General features: G+C 36.2%; 4 protein-coding genes across 7 annotated transcripts; all 4 read left to right on the top strand.

Annotated features, from left to right (window-relative positions):
* The first annotated feature begins 1,899 nt into the window (after positions 1-1,899).
* On the top strand, positions 1,900-6,191 carry LOC149654527 (uncharacterized). Of its 4 annotated transcripts, none has more exons than XM_089846106.1 (8): positions 1,900-2,030; positions 2,233-2,701; positions 3,705-4,015; positions 4,091-4,543; positions 4,680-4,767; positions 4,849-4,916; positions 5,054-5,395; positions 5,887-6,191. In XM_089846106.1, exons 2-8 carry the CDS (start codon positions 2,257-2,259, stop codon positions 6,052-6,054), a joined length of 1,875 nt encoding a protein of 624 aa, XP_089702232.1. In that variant the 5' UTR covers positions 1,900-2,030; positions 2,233-2,256; the 3' UTR covers positions 6,055-6,191. The 4 variants fall into 4 exon arrangements, with proteins under 4 accessions (XP_089702232.1, XP_089702233.1, XP_089702234.1 ...); XM_089846107.1 differs by having other exon boundaries at positions 1,935-2,097; positions 4,852-4,916; XM_089846105.1 differs by having other exon boundaries at positions 1,936-2,097.
* Positions 6,192-8,469: 2,278 nt separating this feature from the next.
* LOC149654528 (ABC transporter G family member 23-like) lies at positions 8,470-10,027 on the top strand. Its single transcript, XM_089845262.1, has 3 exons — positions 8,470-8,576; positions 9,632-9,794; positions 9,863-10,027. The coding sequence occupies exons 1-3, from the start codon at positions 8,470-8,472 to the stop codon at positions 10,025-10,027; spliced, it is 435 nt and encodes a 144-aa protein (XP_089701388.1).
* A 3,826-nt stretch (positions 10,028-13,853) lies between these two features.
* LOC149654529 (ABC transporter G family member 23-like) lies at positions 13,854-17,353 on the top strand. Its single transcript, XM_089845263.1, has 7 exons — positions 13,854-14,072; positions 14,141-14,275; positions 15,382-15,744; positions 15,805-15,979; positions 16,036-16,151; positions 16,323-16,493; positions 17,111-17,353. The coding sequence occupies exons 1-7, from the start codon at positions 13,854-13,856 to the stop codon at positions 17,351-17,353; spliced, it is 1,422 nt and encodes a 473-aa protein (XP_089701389.1).
* Positions 17,354-18,828: 1,475 nt separating this feature from the next.
* Positions 18,829-20,996, top strand: LOC149654530 (solute carrier family 22 member 3-like). Its single transcript, XM_089845264.1, has 9 exons — positions 18,829-19,113; positions 19,174-19,277; positions 19,429-19,583; positions 19,655-19,829; positions 19,899-20,046; positions 20,145-20,230; positions 20,306-20,520; positions 20,599-20,780; positions 20,850-20,996. The coding sequence occupies exons 1-9, from the start codon at positions 18,829-18,831 to the stop codon at positions 20,994-20,996; spliced, it is 1,497 nt and encodes a 498-aa protein (XP_089701390.1).
* The last annotated feature ends 260 nt before the right edge of the window (positions 20,997-21,256 follow it).

The following is a 21,256-nucleotide window of genomic DNA, read 5'->3' on the forward strand; positions in this document are numbered from 1 at the left end:
TTCTCCCCAATGAGATTGGTTCTCCCGTTCTCCGTTCTGGCCGTTCTGGCGGGCCATAGCCCACTCAATAACGCGCTTAGAGTGAATGTTTTTTATGGTTTCACATAGAACATTATTTTTTAGAGTCAATAATATTTTAAATAAAATTTTAAACTTGGAAATTAAACCAGATAAATTTAAAACTGCATTAATATTTAATATTGATATATAACGCGGAATTAAAACATTTCGAAAAATTTCATTTAAACGTCAACTGTCATCGTTGCATTGTTGAATAATTCGTGCTGTAGTTACAGTACACAATTTCAATGTCAACCTGATGATTTATGTCCTTGTTGTTTTGGAAAAAATGTATATATATTAATTTGCATAATGTAATTTCACGACTATCACCAAAGACAAATAAAGAAAAAAAAATTCTCTACTGGCTTCTTTAGTCGACGGGCAAGTAGTGGGATGAGACTAGAAGCTTGGAGTCTGTGGAGTAGCAAGCGAACCATTTTTATCCCCCGCGAACCTCGTATTCATTCATAGGTGAATTTCCCACCACTTCACCACGGGAGAGGGGGAGTAAATAATAATTTCATTGGCTATCACGTGCGCTCGTCCGACTGCCAGCCACACTTTCTCTTATTTCAATTTACCTTTGATATTACATAAAACCATACTACGGCTGTACAACGCGAGTACTGACACTGTGTCAAGAGCAGTTTGCAATGGGACTCGTAAAGCTTTCACGTCAAAGACATGCTTCCAATACAAGCAAACTAGTCCCGTTGTTTCAAAGAGAAAAACGTACATAACGTATAAAACGCGCCAACTCGAGGCTTCTAAACAACAGTCAGACGTTTGTCACTGACTGTATATCACCATGAGATTACAAATCTTTGGTTTGATGCTCTTCTCAGCCATAATGTTAACTGTGGTGGACAAGGCTGTGTTTGAACAGTTTAAATTGGCAGCGTGTGGTGGAGCATACGATTTTCAATCCTTTCAAAAGGTCGTGAAGGAGTTTGGAGATAACGTTTGTTATTCCAAGAGTAAGTATTAAGGCAAAACATTACATTCTAAAAATTCGTTAAGCCTGGTTTTGAAGATTTTTTAGTATAGGGAGTTGCACATCCTACAGAGCGTTGGCTATCTTTCACGCGCATCCTTTATCCATGGTCGGATCATAGCTCACTCGATCGCGCGCACAATTCAACCTCTTTTCTTATATGTCCAATATATCTATGCCTTTTTTTCTCCTTCCTTAGGCATTGATATATGCTTGAAATTAATAAAAAACTTAACCAAGGTAAATAAACTGGAAATTTGTCGAGCTTCTAAAAATAAGTTTAATGATCTGTAAGAACGATGTTATAATTCTTTTCAGCAATATAATTCATCAAGCGACACCAGTTGCTTGGACAAATTTATTGGCAAGAAGTTCAAAGGAAAGGAAAACTGCCTGAAACCGGGAACTCATCCTTTAAAGGCAAGTTTAAAACATAATTTCTCATTAAACCTTATGCTATGACTAATAAAACTCTTCATGTACATCGACCTTAGGATGTAATAAAGTTTCCTCTGTATTGTTGCGCTATTAAACTAGTTCCAAAAAAACGTAAAGATGCTGATCGGTTTCTCGGTTCTATTGAAGAGTTATGTAAATATAAAGGATTACTAGGCTAAACTGTGTTATTATTTAAGCATTAACGTTTAAGTATAATGTATAAGTTGGAAATAAAATAAAATACTTTAAAAACGTCAAAAATTGCTTCTCATGGGTTTATAGTCTTTGCGTGCCTTGGTTTGCTTCGAATTTCACGTCGGGAAAATCCGTTTGCGACGGGAAGATTGGTTTAAATTAAGCGGGTGAAAATTTGTACTTATTTCAGGTCCTGCACATCTCAATGTTGTTGTTGTCGTCGTCTGCTTAAGACCGTTTATTCCTCCGCTAGCCTTGGCTTGTTAATATTATCATCATTCTTCGCGATTTTCATTTGTTTTGAATTTGAATATTGGTTTCAGAAGTGTTTTTATTTTGAGTAAGATTGTTTGTTTTATATAATTTGATATACCTAAAGACAAAACTTTAACAATCATGCAAATCAAGTAATTCCGTGTTATTTAAATGTTGTTCATTCCCAATCTTCATTTGTTAACTTAACTAGGCGCTGTTTGAAAGTTTTTTTACTTAAGTTTTAATGTTTTAAACAAACTTTGACGAATGTTTGTTTCACTCATTAGGTTTCGTAACAAAATATTGTGAGTATGAGCAACGCTGGCATCTCGCGATCAGGCAGAGTTCGTAAGAAATCTGCTAAATTAATGGAAATGGATGATGATGGTGTTCCTATAATGAATTCCCCCCACGCTATACCCGCGAATTTTGGCAAACATAATCAGAATCTATCGAAAAATCGTAAAATGGCTAAAATGTCAGATGATTCTGAGCCTGAGAAGTTTCAGGAAACAAGGAAATTAGCTCCTGTTAAAACACCAAAAGCTGGAAACACTAATATGTCATTACCTGTGAAAAAACGGCACCCAAATATGAGTATGGGGGTCATTTCAAATTTACCACCAGTCGCTGCAGCTGTAGCTGCAACTGCCAACCCAATGAAAATGAATAAAATGCCTTTTTCAAACTCTGGACCTGGAACAAGAGCTAAACCTCAAGTTATGAATAATAATCGAATTGGAATTGTACCAACAGGTAAGTCCTAATAATTGCTACTTTTCGCATAAAAACAGTCGAATTTCGCATGAAAACAGTCGAATTTCGCATGAAAACAGTCGAATTTCGAATGAAACAATTGATTTTCGCATGAAAACAGTCGAATTTCGAATGAAACAATTGATTTTCGCATGAAAACAGTCGAATTTCGAATGAAACAATTGATTTTCGCATGAAAACAGTCGAATTTCGAATGAAACAATTGATTTTCGCATGAAAACGGTAGATTTTCGCATGAAAACGGTAGATTTTCGCATGAAAACAGTTGATTTACGCATGAAAACAATTGATTTACGCATGAAAACAATCGATTTACGCATGAAAACAGTTGATTTACGCATGAAAACAGTAGATTTTCGCGTGAAAACGGTCAATTTTCGCATGAAAACTGTCGACTTTCGCATAAAAACGGTTGATTTTCGCATGAAATCGGTCGATTTTCGCATGAAATCGGTCGATTTTCGCATGAAAACGGTAGATTTTTGCATGAAAACGGTCGATTTTCGCATGGAAACGGTCGATTTTCGCATAAAAACGGTCGATTTTCGCACGAAAACGGTCGATCTTCGCACGAAAACGGTCGTTTTTCGCACGAAAAAAATCGATTTTCGCATGAAAACAATCGATTTTCGCATGAAAACTGTCGATTTTCGCATGAAAACTGTCGATTTTCGCATGAAAACTGTCGATTTTCGCATGAAAACGGTCGACTTTCGCATAAAAACGGTCGACTTTCGCATAAAAACGGTCGACTTTCGCATAAAAACGGTCGACTTTCGCATAAAAACGGTTTATTTTCGCATAAAAACGGTCGTTTTTCGCATGAAAACGGTCGATTTTCGCATAAAAATACCTATATTTTCTTTAGAATAGAAACTTTCAATAGTGTAATTGCAATTCCCTGCCTTAGACACTACATTATGCTCTATGGGCACTTAACACAAACTGTCACTACTATAACATTCCAAATTTTCATCTAAAGGCTCCGACTCCTCATCTTCATCATCATCTTCCTCAACTTCATCCTCAAGTTCAGACAGCAGTGACTCTAACTCGGACAGTGATTCAGATATTGGTATGCCAAAAATGAACACTATTCAAACGGCACCTGCCACAGTGGCTAAAGGCAAACCTCGCGCTGCCGCCTCAACTCCTAAACCCGTCATGGTCAAAAAAGAGAAAATCATACCCCAACAAACCATGATGAATGTTATCATGAACATGAATATGACTATGAACATGAATAACATGAACATGAGTAAAGTCAAGCCATCCAGTTTCTTTTCACCAAATGTGAGAATTGTAATTATTTCATGTAAAATTGAACTATAAAGTAAGTGTTTTGGGGTTTTTTTTTGGGCCATGAAGGCTGTTGGACCATTGGGATTAGATGACAGTGACGAAACCAGTGACGACAGCGATGACGACGACAGTACGAGTGAATCTAATTCTGACGAGGAAGAAAACAAGTTAAAGATAGTTGAGGAACCACCCGCTAAAAAACCCAAAAAGATCCCAGCACCTAAAGTTAAAAAAGAACCGGTTTCACCCATGAAGAAAGTTGTCACAAGTACACCAATTAAAAAAGGGAAAAGCCCTAACTCCGCTGTAAATGCAGCAGCCGCTGTTCTAGCCAATTTGGGGAATCCAGCCGCGTTCGATGATGGATCTTCTAACAGTAATTTTGATGGTTTAATCTCGCCAAAGCTTATTAAGGAAGAGAAAATTGAGAGAGTACCCAAAAAGAGTAGCGCGTCATCTAGGGATAAGAAAAAGGCAAAGGGAAAACCTGGACGTCAAAAGAAAATGAGAGAAGGACCGGTAAGTTTTATTTTTATCTATTTGAATGACTAAGGTAGGAAATTATAGTGTTAACTTTGTCCCTGCCGTGTACGATAACTTACCTTTACGATAAGAAATAAAAATAAGTGAAACAATTACAAATATTTTTCTATAGCCGCGTAAACCGCCGCGTCCAATGACAGCTTACATGTTATGGTGTCAAAATAATCGCAAAAAAATCGTTTCCCAATGTCCAAAAATGGGTAAGAGCTTTGTCTTGATTTACCGGTACATTTTGGTGTCTTAAACTTATTCTAGTTTCCAAAATGATCCTTTTTTAATAGCAGATTTTTCAATGATAAGTAAAAAAATGGGACAAGTCTGGCAATCATTGCAAGATAAAGAAAAAATGGTAGGAAACGATTTTTTTGAAATATTTCAATGCCATTTTCAAATGATGAAACTGCCTCAATTTTCACGCGTTTCAAGTTTTTAAAACTTAGCTTCTTCTCGTGATAGATTTTAGTCTACTAAATTTGTTTTCAATAGGCTTGGAAACGTAAAGCCAAGAAACTAGCCAATAAGAGGCTGACATTCATAAGCACCGGTAAAACGTCCGACCCCAATTTGAAGATATTGTCTCAGCATATTTTGGGTGGAACAGGAGCAGTCTTAAATAGACCCGGAGAAGACTCTTTTGGCTCTAATAAATTATTAGCAACAAATACTTTAAATAGCCATCTTTTAACAACAAGTCCCGGTACCATAGGAAGTGGAGGTGCGGCCGAAACTGTTAGACCAGTCGGAACAGCGCCCATTGATGTCGCTGCGCATTTAAAACTCTTGGGGGAATCACTCAGTATCATAGGTCAAAGGTTGACCGAACACGAGGTATTTTTAATTTAGTTTAACCACTTTGCAGTTTTAAAGGGTTGAAACAAGTTGATTTTAATCACTTTAATTGACTTAGACACGTTAGTTAAACTAGTCAAAACATTTTTATAAGTTTCGCGTGGTTTTTTTTGATTGCCTGTAAATTTGAACCCACCGGCCAGCCAGCCAACTGGGGTTAGACTAATACTTTTGTTTCCCTAACGAGCGCAAAAGTAAAAATGAACGCTTAATTGACTTAGAAACGTTAGTTTAACTAGTCAAAACATTTTTATAAGTTTCGCGTTCCCTTTTTTGATTGCCTGTAAATTTGAACCCACCGGCCAGCCATCCTGGGTTAGACTAATACTTTTGTAGCCCTTACGAGCGCAAAAGTAAAAATGTACGCCGCAATAAACCGTAGCCTTAAGCGAATCTAATCAACTTGGCAGGACACTTTCCGCCGCTATGGGACCATAACATTATCAATTCCTTTTATATTTTTATTTAAGGGACAAATCGCAGTTTCCGGTAGTTTATCAGTACTTTTGGATTCAACATTATGCGCGTTGGCCCCGTTAATGTGTTTAACCGCGCAAGTTAATAACTTAGATGGATGCGCCAAGGACGTTTTGGGGTCGGTATTGGATAATGTTGCCTATATAATGCCTGGCCTATAAAAATAATCTCACTTATCAAACCATTTGATGCATCATTCATTAATAGTTATCATTCTCCTTGTGACAATTGTATTTTTGAAATTATTTAATATGTGAATAAATAAATAAAGAAAGAAATATCATATAACACTGAACAATGTGTCTATTATTCATTTATCCTTTGCTTACGAGGGGCTATTAACTCTGTGTACACTTTCTGTCAAAATTCGCGATCTTCAAACAAGATGGTGCGCTTCGCTACGCAACGTAAGTGTTGTACTCTCTTCTATGTTCATAGCCCACTCGATCGCGTGCTGAGGGACGCAAGCTGTTTGCGTGTGTGAGCGCATGATCAAGTGGGCTATGCTTATATTTACTCTTGATAGTGAGTCTATAGTTTTATCTACAACAATTAAAAGTTGTAGTAGGAAATATCAAGTTGATAAATTAATTGCTATGATATTCTGGTTTTTAGTTTAATTCCCGAAGGACACAGATACAATCAATCAATAAAATTATTGTAATCAGTGTACTTTTGATAGCTGTCATCTCAAAATAATTTTGGATGAATTAAGGGTTACCTACCATGTTGGGTAGGGTAGCTACTCCTAAATTCCCCTTTGACCCTGATATACTCCCTGAAGCGCAGGTGTTCCATTCATAGTTGTTTGTGTCCACGCTAACAATCATCCCTCAACTAACCGTTTTAGAAATTTACCCCGCTTTGAATTTGAAATGACTAAGAAAAATATGTGAAAATGTCAAAAATAGCCTTAAAGTACACCTGCAACGTTTTAAAATATTTACTACAATAAAAGTTTAAGTTGCGTCCGATTTTTGACCCTTTTAAAGTGGTTAACTCATTCTAAATTCATTCTTTTCAAAGGCAGCTTGGTTAAGTGTTAACTAACTTAAATTGCAACATACTGAAGTTCTCTATGTTTTAGTTTTTCAAGTTCCAAGAATCATTCGTTCATTAATCATTTTTTAACTGGAAAATTGAGAAATGTCCGCTCGAACTTAGCCTCGAAGGACAAATTCATTGGACATTTTTGGCTCAAACTAATCTCTTTAACCTTATTTATTTATTTGTTTCATCTTCAAAATAATTAATTATATTAAGTGGTACTTGATATAATGGGGGAAGAGATACCAGCCCAGGCTATTGCCTCGTATTTGTGCTTGATATGCTAACTGCCATAAGAAATAGTATTGATAAATTGTGCGTAAACATTAGTATATAAAGCCATGAACCTCTGAAGGTAAAATTCCCCAAAGTAAATGAAATAAATCTTAAGTTTAAAAAATCCCCAAAATGATGGATTGAAAACAGCGTGAAATCTTAAAGGGATAGTGGTAACCCTAAACCCAACCCTTTTTAAGAAAAAAACCTTGAAACGAGTTTAAGGGGCGTTCCATAAAGATTGGTAAGACCATAAGTTCATAAGATATGTTGGCCATAAGTTTGTCTTTGGTTACAAACTGGAGCTTGTCATGAAGTGAGTGAAGTAGGTCATAGATTCGAGGTAAAGCGACATACGCTTGGTGAGGCGCAGGCTAAATAGGAAGATGGAAGTCCTGCAAAATTAACCACCCGAGTGTAGTACTTCAATTCTCGCTTGTCGTTCTCGAACTAGCTCGAGCTGTCTCTAGCATTACGAAGGCCATACTTATGGAACATATCTTATAAACTTATGGTAAGACCGAAGTACAGTGTATTTTATCAAGAAGCGATATCTAGTTTATTAGGGAGGGAGAAGGTATAAATTCATTCATCCACATTTCTAGCTTTATCTCCAGTCCAAACGTATAGTGGGTCCGGAGTTAATCCCCGCCTCTAAATTACAACCAGCAGCATCTCATTGGTTCTTGAAAACTCACGTCAGCGCGACGCGAATGACGGGAAAATTACTTGTATTTTCCGACTGAGGAGAGGCAGCGAAATAGCCCGGCCTCCTTTTACGTCCCCCCCCCCCTTGTATTTTGAAAGGGGGACTGGGACTATGGCACGCGCGAATACTTAGGCATCTTATAACTCCTCCCTAATAAACTAGATATAATATCTTCTTGGTTTTCCTTCCATGGAAAATGCCAATGGAAAACCTTTACTATGCAACTATCCCTTCAAAAAAGGGTGTTCCAAATCAGAATTTCTACGGTGATAAACTATTATGTTATGCCATTATCCGGGTCCAAATAGCCAATAGCCGCTTAGAAAACCTGAATGAAAAACAGGTAATAGAAACCTCTCTAACTAATAAGAATATTTTACGTTTTCAAAAAAAAATTAATAATAAAATAAAAAGGTTAGGTTGGTATTTGGATTGTCGCTGTGAACTTGGAAGGACTTTTTAAATCGTGCCACCGTTCTCAATTTTAACCGGAAAATATTTAGTCCACACACTCTCAATTTCAAAATAAAAATTTGAGTATAAAATGGATTTAGCGGTGAAAGTTCGAAACTGTAGTTTTTCTTATGGAAAGAAAAAGAACTTGGTGAAAGTGTTGGATAATATAAAAGTCAGTGTTCCCTGCGGCCTCATGTAAGTAATTCATTTATTTAATTTTAAATAGGTTCTAGTTAGTATTATATAGTCTTTGAGACTCTTTCTTTATCTGGAAATTCTTATTAAGAAATACGTGTTTTTACGGAGTTTTTTGTTAGTTGAAAGCCGCTAAATGGTTATAATTGTGTATACTGTCGCTTAAGGCGATATGCAGTAGGAATACTAATTTTTTGGAAAAGTGTTTTATTTTATTTTTTAAGGTTTCGTTTTACTTAGTTGTAATAGAGAGTTTAAGAAATATACCGATTGCGTTAGATGTTTTTCTCATTTTTTTTAAATTCGTTAAGTTTAGGGTAGATAATTTGTGAATTAATTTTTATTTTAATCGAATTTAGTTGGTGTGTCTAGAGCGGTAGACGTTTTTGCACATATTTTTCGGCCTATTTCTTAACCTTCTAAAGTATACAGTTTTAAAAATCCGTGGAGGCATAATACTACAATTTTACCGTGTTTTAAGCTATTTATTGACAAAAGTCGTAAATTTCTGTCAATTATTGACTAATTATTGACAAATTTCAGTCAATTATTGAATTATTGACTAATTATTAGCAAATTTAGTAAATTTCAGTAAATTATTTAATTATTGACTAATTATTGACAAAATTCTTAAATTTCAGCCAATTATTGACAAATCATTGACAAAATTCGTAAAATTCAGTCAATTATTGACTAATCATTGCCAAATTTCGTACATTTCAGTCGATTATTGACTAATTATTGACAAAATTCGTAAATTTCACTCGACTATTGACTAATTATTGACAAAATTCGTAAATTTCACTCGACTATTGACTAATTATTGACAAAATTCGTAAATTTCACTCGACTATTGACTAATTATTGACAAAATTCGTAAATTTCACTCGACTATTGACTAACTATTGACAAAATTCGTAAATTTCAATCCATTATCGACTAATTATCGACAAAAGTCGTAAATTCCAGTCCATTATTGACTAAATATTGACAAAATTTATAAAATTCAATAACAGCAGTGTTTTTAACTCCCTACTCTTAAACAATACATACAGATATGCTTTACTGGGGCCTAGCGGTTGTGGAAAAACCACATTATTGAAAGTTATCACTGGTCAATTAAAAGGTAAAGGTACTGGAGAGATATGCGTTTTCGGGTCAAGACCAAAGTCAAAGGGTTCAATCGTACCAGGTCCAGGAGTCGGTTACATGCCACAAGTACTTAAAAATCCCTATTTAGAAAATTATAAAACCACGAAAAGTTCTTAACAAATACCTCGATATAGGAATTGGCTCTCTACGAGGACTTAACAACCATGGAAACTCTACAATTTTTCGGTAGATTAAACTTAGTTGACGAAAACCTTATATGGGACAGAATAGATGAACTTTTTAAAATACTGGATTTGCCCAAAACAATTAAAAATAAACAAGTTAAGACTTTGAGGTAAAACACAACCTTAATTAAAAATATCGTTAATCATTATTTTTCCGGCCTTGATATTTACAAGCTACCAAATTTGAATTTTGTTTACGTTAATTTAACTTTAATCATAACCAAATAATACTCTCCATAAGTATGGGCCTGTCATAGGGGCCTTTAGTATCTATGCGAGAAAAATATAAGAGAGACTATAGGGAGCTAACAACTGGCTAGGGGGAAGAGATAGTTGTGACGAGGTTTAGTAATCTTTGATTTAACTCGATCACCACTAAGTTTAAATCGCGACTCTGGTTTTAAATGAAGAAACAAGTTGAATCAAAAAAAAAGTCTTTAATGCATTTGATGTTTCTTCTTACAGCGCTAGCAACGAACTGTCCTTTCTTTACCTCTCTCTCCCCTGCCCCGGGGTCCCGCTCTCGAGCTACGTCAATGGAAATCCCCGGCCAGGGAAGGGTTAAAAGTGATAAACAAGTTTATCATGGAAAAATACGAGAATAGGTATTTTTCCATGATACTTTCCAATATCCTTGCTACAAACTCCCCCACCTTTAGAGGAGCGTACAAGTGACGCAAAAAAGAGAATAATAGAATGGAGCAAGGATGATGAACTACTGAAAACAATGCATCCAACAAATTGTACAAAAAACATAAAGGACCATAAGAATTAAAAATAACAAAATAAAACAATGAAAATCCAAAAGTTATAAAGAAAATATTGAAAATCGTAAAAATATAGTTCATTAACAGCCTACTAATTGATCGGTTGTTGCGATTAGGTGTACTACGATGTTCACTTGGGGGACGTTCGCGATCATCTTGAGCGTGACTAGGGCCAGGTTGAAACGTATCGCTTCTAGGCGTATGAGCGTTTTCGTTTGTCACGTGGAATACTCCGTTGTTGATACTATCATTCGTAGCCTTAAGTTGATAATGTACAGGGGATGTTTGTGGTTTTACTTTGGGGGCGAGTTTCTTAGTGTAGTTGTTAATTGTTTTTAACAGAGGATTCTTTCGTACAAGGACTAAGGCTCCGTTGTTGTATGTTACGGCCCTGTGAGTCTTATCGTAGTGTTTCTCTTGGTTTTCTGACCCAGCAATTTGAGGTTGTTTTGCGTTTGGATCAGTCTCTTCGTGTTGGCCAAGACTTTTTTCAGTTGGTGTGGCGACAGAATCGCAGTTTTCTGTATCTGGGTTGGATTGAGAATTTGATTCTGTGCCCGGTAAAGGATAGAATGTCTCATCCGACCCCAAAAAATAGCCTACCAAGTGTGGCTTCACGTATAACCCGGTTCGTAGACAAAAATCCCATCCTAATAAGAAACCATCTTCTAAAGCGGGGGTGATTGCAACAGGGAACTTCCAGGACTTGTCCCCAATAGAAATATTCACAGTGGTCTTTCCAAGGAACTTCATCTTTGTTCTATTTGCTGTACGAGCATTCTTGCCTTTCCATGGTCTGATCTTTGATGCCTCTCGAGTTGCATCGTACACGTCTTTAGACATGACTGTGAAGTCGGCTCCACTGTCTAAAATTGCTAACCCTTCCCAGTTTCCAACTCTCACGGGTATCGTGGGTCTACTCTGTTTCGTTAGTTCTGCTTTGACTACTGCTGTCGCGTGGGAATTTTCTTTTCTATTGAGCGATTGATGGGCAGTTATCTCCACCCGGGACGGCGTTCTACCAACTTTAAGATTTGTGCTTTCTTCTTTCCTCTGGTCATTGTCGTTGTCTGCAATGGCGCGTATTGCAGAAATTGTTCCTTCCGGGTTGTAATCTTCGCCACTTTCGTACTCTGGGTCTGAATCTTCTCTCGTTATAGAGGTAACATACCCGTGGTTTAAACCTTCTGACCTCTCTTGGCTCCTAGTTGGACAGTGGAAGGCTTTGTGTCCCGGTTTTTTGCATGAACGGCATATCAAGGCGCTATTGCTTCTTTGCAGCTTGGAAATGGAGGAATTTTCCATTTGCTCTGAGGTTGATTGTTGTGTCGAAAGATTCTTGAACTTCGTTGAGTTTCGATGGTAATTAGGCGACTTCTCCAATCTTCTACCTCTTTCTTCGTATAGCGATCTGTTCCCGCGACTGTCTTGTGTGTAAGCGCGGTTCGGCCTCCGATCGTTATAAGTATCTTGCTTGAATGGGTAAACTTATTAGCTAAGTCCGTAATTAGGGTCTTTTGAGCTTGACTTTGTACATTAAGCATACTGCGCATTAACGCTTCTTGACGCTTGTTATTGTCGTCTAACATTTTCTGGAACACTTGGGTCATCAGTGTCATAGTGTCGTTGGCCCCGCCCACAGCTTGTGGTAGGACGCTAGTACTGGCTTGAGATACAGGTTGTGTGTTTACCATAGCGGCGCCTGGAGACAGACTGGGGTTTTGATCGGGATCAGACATCTGGTTCCCTTTTGTACTGCGCGTCGTCATAGGCATTCGTTGATGAATTTTCTCAAGTAAATAAGGTTCAGTACTCACAGCTTGGTAATTGGGGTCAATATCCAAAACACAACACACTTCGCGAAAGTCCAATGTTCACAGTCCCATAAATAATAACACAATTTATCAGAAGTTCAGCGCTTCGTGGTGGATATTCCCTCGTTGACTGAAGGGGATCCCTCGTAGTTTGTAGAGTTTTAACGTCCGGTCCCGCAGTCCCGACTTGGCTATAGTTTGAAGTTATAGGGTCGTATGGTCCCGCAGTCCCGACTTGGCTATAGTTTGAAGTTATAGGGTCGTATGGTCCCGCAGTCCCGACTTGGCTATAGTTTGAAGTTATAGGGTCGTATGGTCCCGCAGTCCCATACAAACTTCATTTAATGGTATTTTCTTTCGAATGGTCCCGCAGTCCCAATTCGGATTAATGGAGTTCGGCAACGGAAGATTTCGCCCTGAGAATCCCGCAGTCTTCCCGGTCTCCTTGCTAAAACGCTGCTCCGTATGGCTCTGGTCCCGCAGTCCCAGAACTCCACCGAGAGTCGTGATTCAAATATAGGATCACAATAAGATCCCGTGAAATTTACCTTACTTTATACGTTACGCGGGCTCGTTATAAAAATCTGCCCCGCGCCTCCACCAAATTAGTGTGACGAGGTTTAGTAATCTTTGATTTAACTCGATCACCACTAAGTTTAAATCGCGACTCTGGTTTTAAATGAAGAAACAAGTTGAATCAAAAAAAAAAGTCTTTAATGCATTTGATGTTTCTTCTTACAGCGCTAGCAACGAACTGTCCTTTCTTTACCTCTCTCTCCCCTGCCCCGGGGTCCCGCTCTCGAGCTACGTCAATGGAAATCCCCGGCCAGGGAAGGGTTAAAAGTGATAAACAAGTTTATCATGGAAAAATACGAGAATAGGTATTTTTCCATGATACTTTCCAATATCCTTGCTACATAGTCTGACGTCACGCAGCCCATCTCTGGTTGGCATTTTTGAGCGTAGAATACTGTTTCCAGCCGTTAGGGGGGATGAAACTCCAGTAAGAGATAGAAGGGTGTGACGTTTCAGGATCAGAACTGTTAGCTCCCTATGCTGGGATCAGGTACAAGGTCAACAAACAAATATCATAATAGTGGGCGTGTATAAGATGCTTAGGGTTGAAGATAGCGTGTAAAAGGTCCAAAAATCACGTGGTATCAACGACCTTGGGTGGTGATCGTTCTTCCCCTGAAACCACGTGACCACCATCACTCAAACTGATTGTTGTTAGAGGGAACGATGAGCGTGTTTTCCCCCCAAACCTCTTGCCTCAAACTGTTTGTTGCTAGAGGGAGATCCTTTCAGCCTATACTTATAGGGAGTATTATAAGGTTGTGTTAACGTCTTTAACACGGTATGCATGAACTTTTCAGTGGTGGTCAACAGAGACGTGTATCATTAGCAACGGCTTTGTTGCACAAACCCCCCTTGTTAATCTTAGACGAACCAACCGTAGGAGTTGACCCATTACTTCGAAAGGAAATATGGTCGTATTTAGTTAATTTAACCGCTACGATTCAAACGTCCATAATCATAACAACTCATTACATCGAAGAAGCTAGAGATGCCGATATTGTGAGAGGAGAAATAACGCTTAATTTTAGACGATATAATTGTATTAATTTAGTTTTAAATTTATAAAGATTGGTGCCATGAGAATGGGTAGGATATTAGTAGAAGCAAGTCCTTCCTTAATTATCTCCACTTTCCATGATAAGACATTAGAGTCGTGCTTTTATAAGATGTGCTATTTGGACTCAGCAGGGAAAGATGAAACGGCAAGTACAAATTTATTTTTCTCTTAACTTGATCCTATTTATAAGGTATTAGTACTAGAAAATTAGAGGTGACACTTGGAACCTTGATCTTGTATCATAGTTTTCCCTACATCTATGAAAATACTTTTAAGATTACGCTGCTGAATGAAAATGACACAAGCGGCACATAACGCAAAAGATTAAGAATTCCCCGTGTCACCTCTATAATTTCCTATTATAACTAATAGAATTTTCAAGGGGATAAAAAGGACAGACAAATAGGACTTCATGCTTGTTAGCCTCCTCATGTTGAAGATATTATAAGCCTTTCCTAGAATTTAATTAATTTCAAGTTAAGGTTGTTTACAAAACAACCTACAATGGTAAAATGTCAATTATTTGATGGGTGGTTTAGAGGGGAACAAGTTTTTTTGACGTCACAAACTTGAACTCGTAAGAAACACTTAGCTACATACTTAAGACAAATTACTGCTATTGGGTTTTCTTATTGAGGAAATAAAACTTGGAAAATTTGTTGAACATAATTATATGATAATTTATGTATATTTATATCTGCAGCAGCTCAAAAGCAATTATAAAACGTCAAATTCAATGTCAAGTAAAAAACTAAGGCACATCATTAAATATATTAAAAGTAGAAAACATTTATTATAATTATTTATTTCCTCGGGAAATATTGTTAATGGTATTGTTCTATCATTAATGCCTTAATAGAGCTTTTTAAATGCAGGGCGTTGTGAAGGAACGAACCTGTACTGATTATTTCAAATCAATTAAATTCAGACAAATTTTCCTCGTACGTTATTAATTACCTCAAATATTGATTAATTTAAATGTTGGATTAAATTAGTTTACCATGTTTTTAAGGTTAATAGTTAATTTTATCATGGTTTTAAAGAAATTTCCGAAGTAAATAAGAAATAGGTTTTTGCTTAAAAAAAAAACTACGGACCATTTTAACAAGATGACCCCGGCCAAATTACCTTTTTTGCAAAGGGGAACACTATAATAGGCATAATTGCATCCTTCACAAATTAATTTCAATAAATAATACTTAATGATTTCAAGAAGTGACTAATAAATTAAGACGTAATGATTTTAATTAGAGCCCGAGTGAAGAAAAAGTATTGACAAACAACGCCATTACTTTTCTGAATCAAAATCACGAACAATTTTTGAGAAACGAAAATCCTTCAAAAATACCTTTCTCCATCCTAAACAAAGCTTTGAAAACTCCGAATACATTTAGCAAAGTCACACAATTAATCAAAAGGAATTTGATTTTGCGATCCCGGAACATTCCATTTGCTTTGTTTCAAATTTTGATACCACTAGTATCAACCATTTGTTTCACATTGGTTGTTGGTACAAACCTAATTGATGTCAAAATCGCAATTGCAAATGAAGAAGCTCCGCAAAATTTCTCACGATCTTTCGTCGATTTTCTCGACCAAAGTCTGGTTTCGCATGTAAGTTCGTATTTTTCAGTTCTTCATCGTCAAGATATTTAATTTAATTTGTTTACTTAGAAAAATTACGACTTAGAGGGTGCATTTGAATCGGTTATATCCGGGGAAACAAGAGCCCTAGTTCATATAAAGAAGAATTTTACAAATTGCGTTTTAAACCGACTACATTTTGGTTTGGATGTAGACAACGAAACTCTTATTTGCAGCTCAATTTCGGCATATTTTGATAACTCAAGTAAATTTTCTCGCGTTTTACAACATTTGGTTGTAGTAAAAATGTTAAAAATTTAGATTATCAGGTATTCTACTCTCTGTACGCGTCGTTTTTGAAATCAGCCGAAGCCTTCTATGGAAGAGTGTACTCTGATTTAGGAAAAACACCCTTACTAGCCAGGTTACCAATTGACGTAAGTTTTAAAGTAATATATTCAATCATAGGTAAATAATTAATGCTCGAAGTAAGTTGTCATAACGTAAATACTTCCTTTTCTGACGAATACACGCGTAAGACTTCTATGGCAAAAAGAGAAAAGTTGGATTTGTTTAATCTATAAAAGGCATGGATATATTTTTGACAGCCATCAAAACCAGTACTTGGTGAACTATACGGACGTGTGGGGGACTCCATGATCCCTGGAATTGTCCTAATTACATTGCATTTCTTGGCCGCTGGTTGCGTATTTCTGGTTGTATTTTCCGAGAGTCAAAATGGAATGATAGACAAATTATGGACTTCCTCGGTAGCCTGGGTAGATATACTGCTGTCCCATATTATGTCTGAATTGGCCTTCATAACGGTTCAGTCCGCGATACTGCTGGTTTACTTGTTCTATATTCATGACGCAAAATTGGAAGGTTCGATTATTCTCCTATTTCTGATTACTCTAAGCCAAGGAATCGTTGGCATTGCATTAGGTAAGAAAGATTTAACGTTAAGCCTTGGACAACGCGTTTTTAACGCCTTAATTGTACGAAACTCTACTTGATCCCGGGTTTCGGCACCACGTGAAAAAACTTTGTTCGAGTGTTTTACCAGCTTTAAGCTGTTTTCTTTAAAATTATATATATTTGCAGGATTTTTCATTTCTTCAATTTTACCTATGGATAAAATGTCAACTGGCATTATATTCATTTGTGGACTGCAGTTCGCCGTTATAATTACAAATGGTATATATATATATATATATATATAATGGAAATCAAGAACAATCAAAAGACGTGAGAACTTATGACTAGGCATGAAAGTTTTCACGAAATCAACATTTTACAGTTGTTTATGGAGGGAGTTAAAACTTGGATAGGGAATCTTGAGATCACCCCTGAAAGCCCAACGTTCTCATGTCTTATTTGCATGATTTTCTTATAGAAGTTTGGTTTAAGACAAACTAAAATAAGAATATTTCCAGGAATTTTTTGGCCTATTGAAGGAATGTCTCTTTCTGCAAGAACGGTGGCCAAATTTTTCCCTTTAACTACACCAATTGAATCATTTAAGAGCATCATGTTTCGTGGTTGGGGTTTGAGTAACGTCAACGTTATATTGGGTTTTGCATCAGCCTTTGTCTGGTCTATCCTGTATTTTGGTTTAGCTTTGTTATTTTTGAAATAATGAAAAAATTATCAATCATTTAAACTAAGTACTTAAAAAACCTTGAATACAATATAAATATCATAAAACGTACATCATTAACTATTTTAAAACAAGGAAATATCTCATACTCGAAATTATTTTATCATCAGAATATCAATTAATATTTGCATTAGGAATATTATGTTTTAGATTGGACGGATTCATATATAACTTTCTAAATTCTCATTATGTTAATAGTAATTAAAGTAAGTCCATTAAAATTACACACATTTTCCTCATACTTCAATAATTTCCGCTAATTGAGTATCGAATGCTGCCAAAAAGATTTTAGAGTGGAAATCGAAGATTAAATTTGGATCTAAAATTGTTTTTTGTTGTTATTTTAGAATCTTATATTTATTTCGGAAATTTGTTTGTATGTTTGTTCTTATGATGTACACAGTCACAATTAAATAAATTCCGAATTTAATAAAATTGAGTGGTTAATATCAGTAACACCAGGAATACATACATCTGCTAGGAATCATTGTGAAGTCATTTTCTCAACGTATCTAGGCGTATTTTGTGGGAGGAGCTAGATTAAACATTTTACCTCGCTGAGCGTTGATCCAACTAATGAAATTACAGTTAGAAAGACGTCAAAATTATGACACGTGACGGATAGTAAGTTCTCAAGTCCCTCCCACAAAACCCGCGTAGAAACTAACATGTTAGATATGGGGGCGCAAGGATTCCTAGTGGCTATATACATTCCTGTTGTAATTAAAAACGATCAAAACTACTTGATATTCCTATTCACCCTCCCTTTAATGGATTAAATTGTTTATATAACTTTTCATATCCTGTCTTCGAGGTCTTATCGTCTAAATTCAAAAGTTGATGGATGGGTAGACAAGAAAATTGATCTTGGTTAACACCCTATGCCATTGAAAACACAGGACAACAACTAGACGACACTGCGAACCAAGCTTAAATCTACTTTAGAAACCCTTAAGCATAATGCTGGCTAGTTCATAACATTCGGGAGACGATGACAAAAACCATTTTTGGCGCACGCTTAAAACGTTGACATTATAATCTTAATTTTAACTTTGTAATTTAATACGGTTATTATCCTCTCAAAGACGTACGCAATAAAATAATGATTTGGGTTATCAGAGCAAGATTCGCATCTTGCAAGGCCATAGAATTACTAACTTCAGCTTATGAACAGCTTAAAATGTATCCGAAACTTCAATGAACAGTTCTTGCGCGAGGATAGCTTTGAGAATTTTTTGAGAAGTTTCAGAAGGAATTATTAGTTAGCCAAGTCTGAGAAGAAACTAATTTCGATAATGTTTCTTTAATTATTTGAGAGGATTCATTTGATTCTTTGATAACTAAAATAAGTTAATTTACTAAATTTCGAGAAGGAATTTGTGAGTGTGTTTTCAACATATTAACACCGGTAATTTCATAAACAACCAGTGTTCTGAACCATACTAAAACCAAAAATGGATGTAACTGATGTGATTGGTCCATTCGGCAAAATACAAATGCGTATTTTCCTCATCGTGTCATTACGGCCAATAGCATGGGGTCTCCTTAAAATGAACTATTATTTCATAGTTCAACCCAAAAAATTTCTTTGCGCTGATTTCGACTACCCTAATGGAACTAGCCCTTTTAACCAAGTAACAAATCAATGTACATTCAAAGAAAATGGTTCCAGCACGTTACAAGAATGTAAAAATTGGGTTTACGATGATTCGGATGGTCGAAACTTACTGGTTGATGAGGTAGAGTTAAATTAGAGTTCTTAATTAGGATTAGGTTAAATTAAATTAGTTATATTTTAGTGGGATTTAGTATGCGGCAATGCCTGGGCTATTTCTTTTGGTTATATGGTGTATTCAATTGGAAACTTCATAGCTTATTTGCCATCAGGACAAATTGCAGATAAGTCAGTAAAATTTTGTGTGTTTTAATATATGTTCCAATATAAAGGGGTAGTAAAAGGTTTTGATGTATGAATACATACTACCCCTTTAAGCATAAGTATATTTTGTTCCCCTGACTATAAGTCTCCACTACACTTTGTTCTTAATTAATAGGTTTGGAAGGCGACCAATCACAATATTTGGTCAGATACTGGCCATGATTATGTCCGTACTTGTACCACTGTCCGGTAGCATGACAGTCTTCTTGGTTATCAGAGGCCTAACCGGTTTCTTTCAGGGTTTAGCCCAGAACGCATTCTTATGTTTGTGTAAGATAATACCACAAAAATGCTTGTTGAATAGCTTAAAAGGGGTCAGAGTTCAAATTTTATCGTTTCAGTTCTAGAAGCAGTTGGACCTAAGCACCGCGACTACTTAATGTACAGTTTCTCCGGAGCTTGGGGTTTGGGTATCGTTATAGTATCAGGTTTAGCTTGGTTAGTAACTAATTGGAGAACTTTATCGTGGATATGTTCCATTCCAATACAATTACCCTTACTTCTTGGAATTTGGTGGTAAGACAATTTAATTGAACTCTTTTAGAATTAGGGCTGAAATTGCTACTGAACCATTTGGACTTACAGGTTTGCACCAGAATCAACTAAATGGTTAGTTACAGCTAAAAAATATGACAGGGCTGAAAAACAGTTGGTGGAACACGCTAAAGTTAATGGAAAGAGGATTGATGACATTGATCTTGTCATGAATGAACTGAAGAAGAAAATTGAACAGGTATTGTCACAATTGAAAGGTTAATAGACTCTAAGACGTGAACTTCGTGAAGCTCCGGGTACCGTCGAAGAAATAAATTCACCTAATTTTCTTTCAAGGACAAACGTGCGGATAAAGCAACCTTTGTGGATGTCATAACCAACAAATATTTGCGAAAAAAGGCAATTATATTATACGCAACATTGTAAGAAATAATACAAGTAACAAATTCAATTTTCAAACTCGTTACAACTAACTGAAAGCCTTCATATTTTCACAGTGTTTTAACTGTATTCGTAAGTCACGGCTTCACCATAACAGTAGGGAAACTAGGTGGTTCTATCTACTTCAATATGTGTTTGGATGGTCTATCCGAAATTGGTGTTATTATACTGTACCATATAATTGTTCGCAATCTAAACAGACGTTATGGGTTGTGCCTAAGTTATGCTTTGGCTGGTATTGCCTTTCTACTCGTGTCACCTGTACCACCTGGTAAGTTCAGTAACACTTGGCTAAAGACATAGTCTGGTATTTGACCATCTTGTTTTGTTATCTGAAATCTTTCTTTAGAGCTACATTGGCTGAAAATAACCTTTGCCATGACCGGAAAATTAACAAACTCATTAGCCTACGTCATAATTTACATATTTTCCGCGGAGTTATTTCCTACTAACGTTCGCGCAGTCGCAATAAGTGGTGCCATGACGGCGGGAAGAATTGGTTCAATATTAGCGCCATTTGCGGACGTATTAGTAAGTTAATTTTCATTACATAACTTGATTGATTTAATTTATTTAAATTAATTAATTTTTATTTTACAGAGTACTTATTACGGGAATACACTGTCCGTTATTCTATACGGTTGCATTTCATTAATAACGGCGGGTCTAATTTTATTATTACCCGAAACCAGAGATATTCAACTGCCTGACACCGTTGTTGAAAGTGAAAGGTTAGGCTTAACATAATTGTATATTTTCTAATACCGTTTCGCATTGAATTGCATTGCATTTGTTCATATTATAAATTTATTTCTTTATAGAATTGAAAAGAATTCGCAGTCTCAAAGTGTCGTGGTTTGATTATGAATGCTTTTAGGCCTAAATATAAAAAAATTATGTGCTTCGACCCAATCTATTAGCGCAAAAATTGTCACGAAATTATAGACCTTAAAATTGATCTATTAATAAAGTTACGTTTTTTTAAACACGACCATAATTGAAAATTG

The sequence above is a fragment of the Phalangium opilio genome, unplaced genomic scaffold, assembly GCF_054372755.1.
Source record: "Phalangium opilio isolate 3A_F unplaced genomic scaffold, DU_Popi_V2 ptg000079l_1, whole genome shotgun sequence".
NCBI lineage: Eukaryota > Metazoa > Arthropoda > Arachnida > Opiliones > Phalangiidae > Phalangium > Phalangium opilio.